The 12,462-nt window shown below is 43.7% G+C and overlaps 1 protein-coding gene across 1 annotated transcript in view; it reads left to right on the top strand.

Moving 5' to 3' along the window:
• The window catches only part of LAMB4 (laminin subunit beta 4), a gene marked incomplete at its 5' end in the record, with an annotated part of 91,112 nt that extends 79,159 nt beyond the window's left edge, over positions 1–11,953 (top strand). Inside the window, 3 exons of the mRNA XM_081102376.1 lie at positions 3,252–3,425; positions 4,700–4,853; positions 10,954–11,953. Of these exons, the coding sequence (XP_080958502.1) occupies positions 3,252–3,425; positions 4,700–4,853; positions 10,954–11,087 (462 nt within the window). The 3' untranslated portion in view covers positions 11,088–11,953. The remainder of the gene's footprint in view (positions 1–3,251; positions 3,426–4,699; positions 4,854–10,953) is intronic.
• Between the last annotated feature and the right edge of the window lie 509 nt (positions 11,954–12,462).

Below are 12,462 nucleotides of genomic sequence, written 5' to 3'. Positions count from 1 at the left end.
GTCAGAGTTTATCCCTTCTGGTACCAGGGAGAATAAGAGACTCTTTATTGTTTTTGTTGTTATTTTTAATCTTCACCCAAGGATATGTTTGTTTTTTATTTATTTTCGAGAGAGAAAAAAAAGGGGGGGGCAAGGGGTAGTGAACCATTGATGTGAGAGGAAAACATTGCTGGTTGCCTCCCGTACGTGCACCAACCAGGCATTGAACCCACAATCTTTTGGTGTAGGGGACAATGCTCCCACCAACTGAGTCAGCAGCCAGCGCATAGACTCTTTAAAGCTCACAACCCAAAGAAATAAAGTGTTTTTGTTGCCAGCTGTTTGTAACTAAATGTGCATAAAATCTCATCGGAATATCCTAAGACTGACAGAATATCTTACTCAAAAGTAAGGGTTCCATCCAGAGTTCAGAGAGAGCAAGACCATGGTTTAGCACATGTGATGGATCCAGGAAAGGAAGCCTGGCAACTAGAGGACAGGGCAGGACCTAGACCCAGGCTGTGTGAAGTCTCTTTCTCCCAGCTCCATTCTAGCACATCCCCTTCCCAGAAGTCTCTGCTCTTCAGCTGTGTTTGCTTGCTCTAAATACATGCATCCTGAAAAGAGGAGCAGAAAGCAACAGAACAAGGAGTCGCACACCAGGAAGTCAAAGGGTTGCAGATGAAGAGGTCGCATACACAGGGAAACAAAAGAATTAAGAATGCCTCCGGGTTTTCCTCCTTCTAGGAATATTCTCTACAACAGGAGTTGACAAAATATAGCTCCTGGGCCAAATAGGCACACCAACTGCCTCTGTCTCCAAAGTCACAGGGTTTTATTGGCATCCAGCCACATGTTGTCTATGGCTATTTTTGTGCCACAGTGGCTCAGAGTTGAATAGTTGCAAAAGAGGCTGTGTGGATTAGGAAGTGTAAAATACTCACTATCTGGCCCTTTATTAAAAACAAGTTGCAGATACCTGCTCCAGGAAAACTCTGACATATGCTCAAAGGCACAGGAAGGGACTTCTAGCTCTAAAAATCTGGTGGACCAGTACTCCAATGAGAAAGAGAACACAATACAGACACTTGCCTCTTGCTCTGGGTAGAGGAGGAAAGTCCTCACTAAGAATTGCTAACCACAAGCTGGATCTTCTAGGAGTTTGGGGCAAGGATTCACACTACCTGGGTGGCCCCAACAACCAAAGCTAAAAGTGTCATTAAAAGTGGTCCTGGATTGGTAGTTCCCTCAGATGCCTGACAGAGACAAACAGAAAAATCCCCCCTCCGCCCCCCCCCTCCCGCCCCCTTGCAAAGAAATGCACCTTAAAACCAAACCTCAAAGAATTCCGTGGATATGTTTCCCCAAAATATATTGCCTCAAACAAGATAGCAAACAACAGGATCAAAATGCAACAGACTGTGGCTCTTACCATTATTGGATAGGAATGTTTACTATGTTTAACAAAATTTTAAAAAAAGGTATAACCAAAGAATAAGAGACAAGAGATAACACATGACCAGTTAGATTTGAGAAATATTTAAATAGGACTTCTTGATATGACAAGTATAGTCATTGAAATAAGAAACAAATATAACATGTTCAGTAATTTTTGTAAGGGGGTAGGGAATTAGAAGCCACATGCATCAAGTGAAAAGTAAAAATAGAATAAAATAATGATATATTTGCATAAAGTTAAAAATATGGAACACTGCATATTGTTAGAAATACTGCATAGGCATACAGTTAAAGGCATCAAGAAGAACAAGGATGGTACATCTACACGATGGAATACTATGCTGCTCTAAAAAGGAAGGAACTCTTACCATTTGCAACGTCATGGATGGAACTGGAGAGCATTATGCTAAGTGAAATAAGCCAGTCAATGAAGGAAAAATACCACATGATCTCACTCATTCATGGATAATAGAGACCATTATAAACTTTTGAACAATAATAGATTCAGAGGCAGAGCTGCCTCAAACAGATTGTCAAACTGCAGTGGGAAGGCCGGGGAGGGTTGGGGGGCAGGAGGTAGGGGGGTAAGAGATCAACTAAAGGACTTGTATGCATGTGTATAAGCATAACCAATGGACATAAGACACTGGGGGATAGGGGAGGCTGGGGGACTGTCTAGGGCGGGGGGATAAAATGGACACATATGTAATACCCTTTGTAATACTTTAAGCAATAAAAAAATTAAAAAAAAAAAAAAAAAAAAAAAAAAAAAAGAACAAGGAGCCAAAACCGGTTTGGCTCAGTGGATAGAGCGTCGGCTTGCGGACTGAAAAGTCCCAGGTTTGATTCCGGTCAGGGGCCTGTACCTGGGTTGCGGGCACATCCCCAATGGGAGATGTGCAGGAGGCAGCTGATCGATGTTTCTAACTATCTCTCTCCCTTCCTCTCTGTAAAAAATCAATAAAATACATTTTTAGAAAAAAGAAGAACAAGGAATGATAAATATTAGATTCTGGTTAGTGGTTGCCTTTAGGCGGGGAGGTGATATGATGGAGAGCGGTGCACTGGGACCTTGGCTCACTGGCCATGCTTTTTTTTTTTTTAATATATTTTATTGATTTTTCACAGAGAGGAAGGGAGAGAGATAGAAAGTTAGAAACATCGATGAGAGAGAAACATCGATCAGCTGCCTCCTGCACATCTCCTACTGGGGATGTGCCCGCAACCCAGGTACATGCCCTTGACCGGAATTGAACCTGGGACCTTTTAGTCCGCAGGCCGATGCTCTATCCACTGAGCCAAACCGGTTTCGGCGCTGGCCATGCTTTTTTTAAAATATATTTTTACTGATTTCAGAGAGGAAGGGAGAGGGAGAGAGAGAGAGAGAAACATCAATGATGAGAGAGAATCATTGATCGGCTGCCTCCTGCATGCCCCCCTACTGGGGATCGAGCCTACAACCCAGGCATGTGCCCTTGACTGGAATCAAACCCGGGACCCTTCAGTCCGCAGGCCGACGCTCTATCCACTGAGCCAAGCCAGCGAGGGCATCACTGGCCGTGCTTTATTCTCACACTGGCTGGTGGGTGCATGGATATGTTTCATATTTTCTTTTAGACTCTCATAGGTCTGAAATATTTTATCATAACGTTTTTCTTTTGTAAATTGAACTGAAAATTCAAAGGAATGCTTTTCTTTCCCTTCGCACCTGGCTTATTTTCTGAAGGGTAATTACATCATTTCTTTTTGTTTGTTTGTTTGCTTCTTGTTACATAAAGAAACTCCCTTTTTTCTGTTCTTTAAACCAACAGCAGATGGAAAATAAAGCCCAGGAGACTGAGAATGAACTGGACTTAGCAAAGCAGCAGTCAGCCCTGGAGGATGGACTTTCCCGACTGCGGGTCAAGTTGCAAAGGAATCAAGAGCAAGCCATCCACGTGGGAGCTCAGGCTGAGTCGGCCCAGCGCCAGGCTGGGGGCCTCCAGGAGGTCATTAGTCCCACCCCTGCCACCAAGAGCATACGGTGCTTCTCTGAAGGCTGATCCTTCATCCCCAGATTTTTGGGCCATTCATCAGCATTTCCTGTAGTGCTGGTCCATGCTCAGTGGTGTAGGTTTATAGGGATCCCAATGGGCGTGACGGTGGTGGAGGGCTGTCTTTGGAGAAGCAGAAGTCCTCTGGCCAAATCCCCTTGGAGGGTTTACTCCTCACCCGCTCCTCCCAGGATTCTTAATGATCTAGTCACATTTGTCCTGAACTTCCAAACTCTCGCAGTTTATGCCACTATATTGTACGTGTTTGCCCTTTACTCTAATTAAGTCACATAACATATAAGGGAAACAAGAAGTGAAAGTCACCTGCCGGAGAATAGATGAAGTTACAAAAATCAGAGTGAGTTAATGAAACAGTTGTGGAAAGTGGCCCACTAATTTAGGGTGCTGAAAGAACCTATCAACTCGTTTTCTTAGCAGGATATCTTCGCTTGGTAGCATTAATATAGTAGCTTGAACAAAAGAAAAATGTTAAGGTGTTTTTACAATTGGTCTTTTATCTTGCTTTCAAGCCCTAATGCTCTGGGTAAAGTTTCCACTGACGGGAGCTGAGAACATTTTCTATGGAACAGAGGTTGAGAAAGGCTTCTTGCCCCCTCCCTATCCCCCTTCCATATTCCGTTCCTGGGTCCGGCCTTTATTCATCTATTTAACATCCTAAATTGTCAACCACATAGGCTGACCCCAAAGATTTCCATTCTAGTTCTGAGGGAGATCTTCATACTAACACTTCTGCTTCCCTGCCTGCCTCCCTTCCCACCTCATTTCTGTCCCACCTTTTTGCCAAGCAAACGATGTGTCCTTGCTGTGTCGATCTTCCCTGCTGGCTCTGCCCTGCATGGGGCACTGCAGCTGTTTGACATAACTGAGGAGTGTGCAAGGGCAGGACTGGGTCATTCTGTCCTGTGTGTCTCTCACCTTCACGTAGGTCAGGACAAACAATTGGTCCTTCATAAACATTTGCCTTCACATGGAGCAATGATTCATATTTTGTAACAAAGTTTTATTCTTAATTAACTAAAGCTGATATTTTTTTCAACCTGAAAAAAAATGCAATGAAAAGCCATGTTGGAAATATCAGAGTAATTCAAGTATATTGACTGGGTTATGGTTTCCTCTTATTCCTTTTATGAGCAGTATCAGGCAAACGCCATGTATGTGTACATGCTTTATCAATATTTTCTGATGATGGGAGTGTTGCTCTGTTACAGGACTTTGTTGAGCTGAAACATCAATACGCTCTTCTTCAACATAAGACCAGTGCAACAGGACTGACGAAGAAAACCTTAGGAAAAGTGAAACAGCTAAAAGATGCAGCAGCAAAACTGGCCGGAGATACAGAGGACAAGATAAGAAGAATAGCAGGTATCTCTTCTTTTCTCCCGCTTTACTGAGCTATAATTGACAAATAGACTTGTATATATTTAAACTGTACAGTGTGCCGATTTGTTCGATGTGTACATGGTGAAATTATTACCACAATTAAGTTAATTAACAGATCTATCTCCTCACCTGGTTACCTTTTTCTTTTTGGTGCCTTTGAGAATGCTTAAGGTCTACTCATGTGCACAATACACTGTTATTAACTACTAGTGGCCCGGTGCACAAAATCTGTGCACATTAAAAGGGGATTAATTAGAGGAAATATTTTTAAAGTGCTATTTGCCCTTTCTCTGTAATAGAAGTGTCAGAGATGAAAGAAAATTAGTAAAATGTATATGAAAATCTTCCTCCTGTCAGAGTCTGGGGCACTCCCCAGGACCCAGAGTCAAGTCCCCGCCCACGCGCGTAAGACCCAGACCTAGACCCAGCCAGCCTCACCCTTACTGGGCGAGATCCAGATCCGGCCGGCCCCACCCTTGTCAAGCCCTGCCAGGTGGGGGGCACAGCCTCAGGTCCCCTGGCCTGGCACCAGGCGGGGGGTGCAGCCTCAGGTCCCCCATCAAGCCCTACCAGGCAGGGAGTGCAGCCTCAGGTCCCCCATCAAGCCCTGCCAGGCAGGGGGCGCAGCCTCAGGTCCCTGTTGATTGCTTGTTAAGGCTCATTACAGGAACTCAGCCTCTGCTGTGGGTGCAGCCACCTTGTGTTACAGAATCCCTGCTTCTGCTGTGGGGGCAGCCATCTTGACCATTACAGTGGTGGTCAATTTGCATATTCCCTCTTTATTAGATAAGATAATCAGCAACATAAGTAGATCCTCAGAACTTACTCATCTTCTAACTGAAAATTTGTACCCTTTGACAAATATCTCCCCATTTCACCCTTTCCCAACCCCTGGCAGCCATCATTCCATTCCACTCTGTTTCTATGAGTGCAACTCTTTTTAATTCTACACATGGATGGAATGAGTAAGATCATACAGTATTTGTCTTTTTCTGTCTGGCTCAGCTGTCGCCAACCTTTCGGACCTCAGGGACCACCAGTGGTCCACAGACCATCGGTTGGCGACCACTGGTCTGGCTTATTTCACTTACCATAATGTCTCCAGGTTCATTATGTTGTAGCGAATTACTAGTATATATATACTAGAGGCCCAATGCACAAGATTCATGCAAGAGTAGGCCTTCCTTCCCCCGGCTGCCAGCACCGGCTTCCCTCTGGCACCCAGGACCCAGGTTTCCCTCCAGCCGCCAGCAGTCACCTGGGATCCGGGCTTCCCTTGCAGACCCAGCTTCGTCCGGAAGGACGTCTGGTCTAATTAGCATATTGTGCTTTTTATATTTATAATTTTCTTAGTCCATCCATCCACAGACAGACACTCAGGTTGTTTCCATACCTTGTCTATTGTGAATAATGCTTCAGTGAGCCTGAGAATGCATATACCTCTTTAAGATACAGATTCTGTTTCTTTTGAATCTACACCCAGAAGTGAGATTGCTGGATCATATGGTAGTTCTATCTATTCTTTTCCCCACGCCATCAATTTGACATACTCCATCAGGAGGTAGAATTTTTACCAATTTCAATGTATCATGGACACAATTTAACCACATATGAGTCCTCTGAGGAGAAAGAAGTAGGAGTTGGGTTTGTGCTTTGGGAACTTGCAAAGCCAGTCCTGGTTTGGGGGCAAAGGATAAATAGACAGGAATTAAGGGAAACAAACAAGGGCCTGGAGGTTCTGGGTGACGGCAGCAGGGAGAAGCCAGCAGCGTCCTGTGCCTGAAGGAGCAGGGGAGCAGATGGATGAATGCTGTGAAGTAGGCCTGTGAATGCTGGAACAGAAGGGAAGAGGCCAGGGTTTTACTTAAAAGCGTACTTCCCTGGCTGCTGTGGCCCAGTGGTTACAGCGTTGGCCCATGCACCAAAGGGTCACAGGTTTCCCAGTCAAAGGCTCATACCTGGGTTGCTAGTTTGATCCCTGGACCCGGTCAGGTCGGGGCAAGTGTGCAAGACAGCCAATCAATCTCTCTCTCTCTCTCTCTCTCTCTCTCTCTCTCTCTCTCTTTCTCTCTCTACCTCTCCCTCTCTACCTCTCTCTCTCTCTCTCTCTCTCTCTCTCTCAATCCTCTCCCTCCTTCCCTCTCCCTCCCTTCCTCTCTCCCATTGTCTCTAAAAATCAATGGGGGATATATATTCTAGGGTGAGGATGAACAACAGCCACAAAAGGGTATTAATTAGCATTCACTCTGTGTTAATCAGAACAAACTGAGATTTACCTTTGGTCACCTTGAAATATCCTTTTCTTAACCCAGTGGTTCTCAACTGGGGTGATTATATCCCCTCCTCTGGAGACAAAAATGTCTAAAGACATTTCTGCTTGTCACAATTAAGGGGATACAACTAGCATCTAGGGGATGGAGGCCAGGGATGTTGCTAAAGATCCTATAATGCACGGGATACCACCCCCAAACCCCAACAAACAATTCTTCTGCCCAAAGTATCAATGGTACTGAGATTGAAAAACCCTGTCTGAACCTATGCTGCTCATTTTCTCCCCTTGTGCAAATCACTCTTTTGGAATAAGGTGTGATCTAGACTCTAGGGCACCAGGTCACCTAGCAAGGCCAGTAGGTAGCAACCCAGAAGGAATCATATTCTGGACAAGGATTTTGGTCAAAATGGAGATCTTGATGCACACAAAGTGTACACACCTAGAAGGCAAACAATCAGAAAGTTCATTAGGATTTTTGCTTTCCACAAATAATACTCATGATTTCTCTGGGCAATCATGATGTCCTTGACTACCTCTAAGAAATATCAAATGATGAGTGCTTTACTTTTTTTGTTTGTATGTATTATCTCCAAAAGTTTTAAAACAACAATATTCATTTGTAATATAAGTAACTCTCAAAGTTCTAAAATAACCCCAAATCCTCACTTAAAAAATGCATATTATCACTATGACATGAAAAAAAAAAGAAAATGCAACATTAGTGTGGGCCAAACAAAGAGAAACACATACCAAACGGTTAACATTAGTTATCTCTGGGACGTGGCCCAGGGCGGGAGGGGGGGGGGGGGGGGGAGGAGGAGGAAACCGCACTCTTTACATTGATATAATTGTTTTTAAAGTAGTGAGCTTCTGGACACTTTTTTCCATGTTCAGTATTTTCCTAATAATTTTAAAAAAGAGATACTTGGAAAGATTTAAAAAGACAGACATAATGTTTTTTACTTCATACTCTGTCACACAGGCAATACCATGAATATCAGTTTCTCTTATCCTTGATCCTTCCAAAAGAGCAAAATCATGGAGAGCATATTTTCTGTCTTATATTTGATGTCAGGATCCAAATGGTTTCCACTTATCCCTGGAGACTAAAGCCTTCACATGGTTCTTTTTTTTTTTTTTTTTCTTCACACGGTTCTTGCATTTGGTTGGGAGAGAAGTTTAAGCTGGGGGACTTCTCCTCAGAGAGGTCTAACACAACACATTCCACTTTGCCAATTTTCATGGTAAGACTGCTTTCACAGCTCAACAAGATAGGAAAGACAGTCATGGGTTTGGCCACCTTCCCGACTCCGCCACTGGAGAAGGCGCTGAGCCACAAGGGAAGAGATGCCTGTGGGATCCCAAAAAGCAGCCCTTACTTACCTTGGCAGGTAACTCTCTTACGTTGAGAGAGTCGAAAATGGGCACCAGTCTGCAGCCAGGGTCCCTCCATAGGACTTTGTCAGTCAGGGTCCCAGAAAGAAATAGGAAGCATGGATGTGATTCTGGATCACATATTTATAAACAGAGTTGTCTCAGTTATCTATCCAAGCAGCTGCATGTGGCTGATGGGTCAGCTGGCAGGTCTGCCAGGGGCCAACCTTGGCTAAGAGGCTGGACTTCTCTCTATGGGGTCTTTCATCCCAGGTTGCTTTGCAGCACGGTTGTTTGAAGATTCCATGAGAATAAGTACAGAAGCTGTGAGTCTCTTGAGGTCCTGCAACATCATTTCTTCCACTTTCTATTGGTCAAAATAACTTGCAAAGCCGACCTGGTTTGGGGGGAAAGGATTAATAGACTCTTACTTCTTGACGGGAGAAACTACAAAGAATGTGCAAGAATTTGGGGGGGGGGGGGAGCAAGGGCCTGGGGGTTCTGGGTGACGGCAGCAGTGAGAAGCCATCAGCGTCCTGAGCCTGAAGGAGCAGGGGAGCAGGACATGAATGCTGTGAGGTAGGCCTGTGGGCGCTGGAACAGACGGGAAGAGGCCACCCTTGGGAGCTGGAGCTGAGCTGTGAGAACTGACAGAACCTGCTGCTCACCAGGGAGGAGTGTGCTCGCTCTCCCCACCCTCCCTCCCACCACCTCTCAGATCCCACAGTGGCCAAGTGTGACTGACAGCCAGACGTCAGCGAGCCAGGTGATGTCATCCATGGGGCCAGCTTTCCAGGACACAGAGCAGGGTGGAGACTGGGTCTGGTGGGCAAATAGAAAGGAGCCAGCACAGTCTTGTTAACGTATGTAGTAGAAACATGGGGGGCTTGTCTTGTTTTTAATAATACACTTTCAAAGCCGAATCCCCTTTTCAATCCCAAATGACCTGTATTTGAAAGTTTCCAGTGACAGAATGTTGACCGCCTTACATAGTAGCTCTTTAGTCTTTGAGCAGCTGTGACTACTAGAAAGTTCTTTATATCCAGACAAAATCTTTAGGGAGCTTTCACCTGCTGGTTGCATTCTATTTCCTCAGGCTGACCAAAGAAAAAGAAAACAAACAAACAAACAAAAGCCCGCATACTTACTCTGCTTTTCTGGCCCTCAGATACTTAAAAACAGCTATGGCACATGTCTTCTTTCCTTTATATGAAAATTGCCAGTGAACTCCATTTTTGTTCACAGGACAGTTTCAGATTTTTTTCATAATCCAGTTCCCTAGGATGTAGGCTACAGGCTAGTTTGAAAGTTCCCCCAAACCAACTGAATGGCCAGGTGTGATCTGACCAAGTGAAGTAGAACATTTACCTTCCTTCTTTGAGAAGTTCCACTTCAACCCAAAGCCAGTGTCTTTTCTAAAGGCCACCTCATTGTCAACCATAGCTCCTTATACCTCTTCCACCCACTATTCTATGGACTCCTTCTTACGGTTTAATATAATTCCCAGATATTTGTTGAAGAGTGGATGGATGGATGGATGGATGGATGGACGGACAGATGGGAGTGAAGCCAAGAAAGGCATCATGTTGCTTTTACTCTTCAAGGACTTCAATGTTAGAAGGAGAATATGAGGTGAAAATGTCAGTTCTTTTTACTGAAAGACTGGGAAACCCTAAAGTGAAAGATACATGTTAAAAAGAATAGTTAATATAGAAAGAACAGCCCAGTCGGTGTGGCTCAGTGGTTGAGCATCAACCTATGAACCAGGAGGTCACAGTTCAATTCCCAGTCGGGGCACATGCCCGGGATTCAGCTCGATCCCCAGTGGGGGGCATGCAGGAGGCAGCCGATCAATGATTCTCTCTCATCATTGATGTTTCTCTCTCCCTTCCTCTCTGAAATCAATAAAAATATATTGGAAGGAAGAAAGGAAGGAAGGAAGGAAGGAAGGAAGGAAGGAAGGAAGGAAGGAAGGAAGGAAGAAAGGAAGGAAGGGAGGGAAGGAGGGAGGAAGGAAGGAAGGAAGGAAGGAAGGAAGGAAGGAAAAGAAGAAAAGAAAAGGAAAGAAAAGAAAAAAGGAAAGGAAAGAAAAGGAAAGAAAGAAAGAATCTCTGGAAATATAGCACTTCACCAGATCCAATCAATGCTTATCTTCTGTCTCTTCATTTTTAGTCAACTTGAACTAGGTACAGATTCACGTTGATAAATGCCTTTAGGTAGAAAATACTTTTAGACAAATGTATCAGTTTGTCTACTCTGACTTACATGAAAACCTTGAAAAGTCTGGTGAAAATAAGTGTTTTATCTAATGAATCAAAACACCAAACTAAATATATCTTTATGCGATACATAAATCCCACAGGTTTGGTATCACTTGGGCACCCAGGAGGAATTTATCAAATGGAAATATATAATTCATTTCATTTTCTTTTTTAGATTTAGAAAAGAAGATTCAAGATTTGAATCTTAGTAGACAAAAAAAAGCTGATCAACTGAAACAGTTGGAGGATCAAGTCATTGCCATTAAAAATGAAATTGTTGAGCAAGAAAATAAATATTTAAGCTGCTAGCGTTAGGCAGAGCTGAAGTGCAAAAGCCAGTGCCTTTGTTTCTGGTTCCTGAGGAGCAACCTGAGGAGCTGTGCTGAACCTGGGAAGCACAAATGAGCAGCCTCTTCGCCTTCCTCCCGCTGGAGCCCTCCCCCTTGGCAGCTCTGCTCAGTGCTGGGGAGTGACACCAGCCCAGGAAACGCCTCTTCATGTAGCACAGGAGGGAGAAGTAAAGAGGTTGTCTCTGGTTTCAGAAACCTTTCCTCTTGCCTTTCCTAACTTAAAAATAATTAGTTACATATGACAAGTACAAATCAAAATAAGATTCTATTTACTAATACTAATACTAACTATTCAAGTGTCCAGGCAAGGGGTGGTAGAGAATGGGGAATTACTAACCAACGGGCATAAAGTTTCAGTTAAGCAAGATGAATAAGTTTCCAGAGATCTGCTGTATATTATATGTGTAGTAAACAATAATGTTTGTCCATTTAGGAATGTATTGAAAGCGTGGATCTCATATTAAATGCTCTTACCATGCTACAATAAAATAAAAATAAATTTAAACAAATTAAATTAAAATCAATTATATCTCGAATACTAGAATGGAATGAATATGGGTGGTATATATTAGTGTTTCTGTATTTTATTTGGATTTGCTTTATCTGTAAAACCATTACTCTATTCTGAATAAAGTGCATGTAACTCAAAATGTAACTTGTTTTTGCACCCCCTTTCCTACATATTTATTCTCTCAGCCAAAGGATTTTCTTTTCCCCAAATGGCACTTGAACAGTATTCAAAGACTACTTTTCATAATTTGTCTGCAAGCATTTCTGCTGACAATCTGCCGGCTTTGAAGATGGAAGGATGGAAGGGGCCCCAAGAAGACGGAAAAAAGAAGAAAACGGATTCTCTTCCACTGTTTCCGGAAAGGAACATAGCCACGCAATGCCTTGATACCTTGATTTTAGCCAGGGAGACCTGTACTAGACTTCTAACCTACAGAACAGTAAGATGAAGTTGTGTTGTTTTAAGCCACTGTATTTGTCACAATTGGTTACAGCTGTAAAAGGAACCTAATCTACCCTCCATTTGTTTTTTTCCCCTTCAATTGGGCGAGAATATGGTGAGCCAGCTGTAACCACGTAGATGATGAGAATACTGGTGAAACAAGATAGAAGAAATCTAGGTCCCTGGTTGACTGTACCATTGAGGTGAGGACGTGAGCTGGGACAGTTTATTAAGGGGACTGTTTTCAAAGATGTGGACAGGGTGGAGGAAAGTCATAGAGGACAGTGCAGCACCCCAGAGCCAGCACTCGACAGGGGGTCATCACCACCCTTAGACAGGGACAACTGCATTCTGTGTAGGAGGGCCACCTAAGAGGAACCGT

The sequence above is a fragment of the Myotis nattereri genome (genome assembly GCF_964212035.1).
Source record: "Myotis nattereri genome assembly, chromosome: 11".
NCBI lineage: Eukaryota > Metazoa > Chordata > Mammalia > Chiroptera > Vespertilionidae > Myotis > Myotis nattereri.
This window is presented reverse-complemented; position numbering and strand designations above follow the sequence as displayed.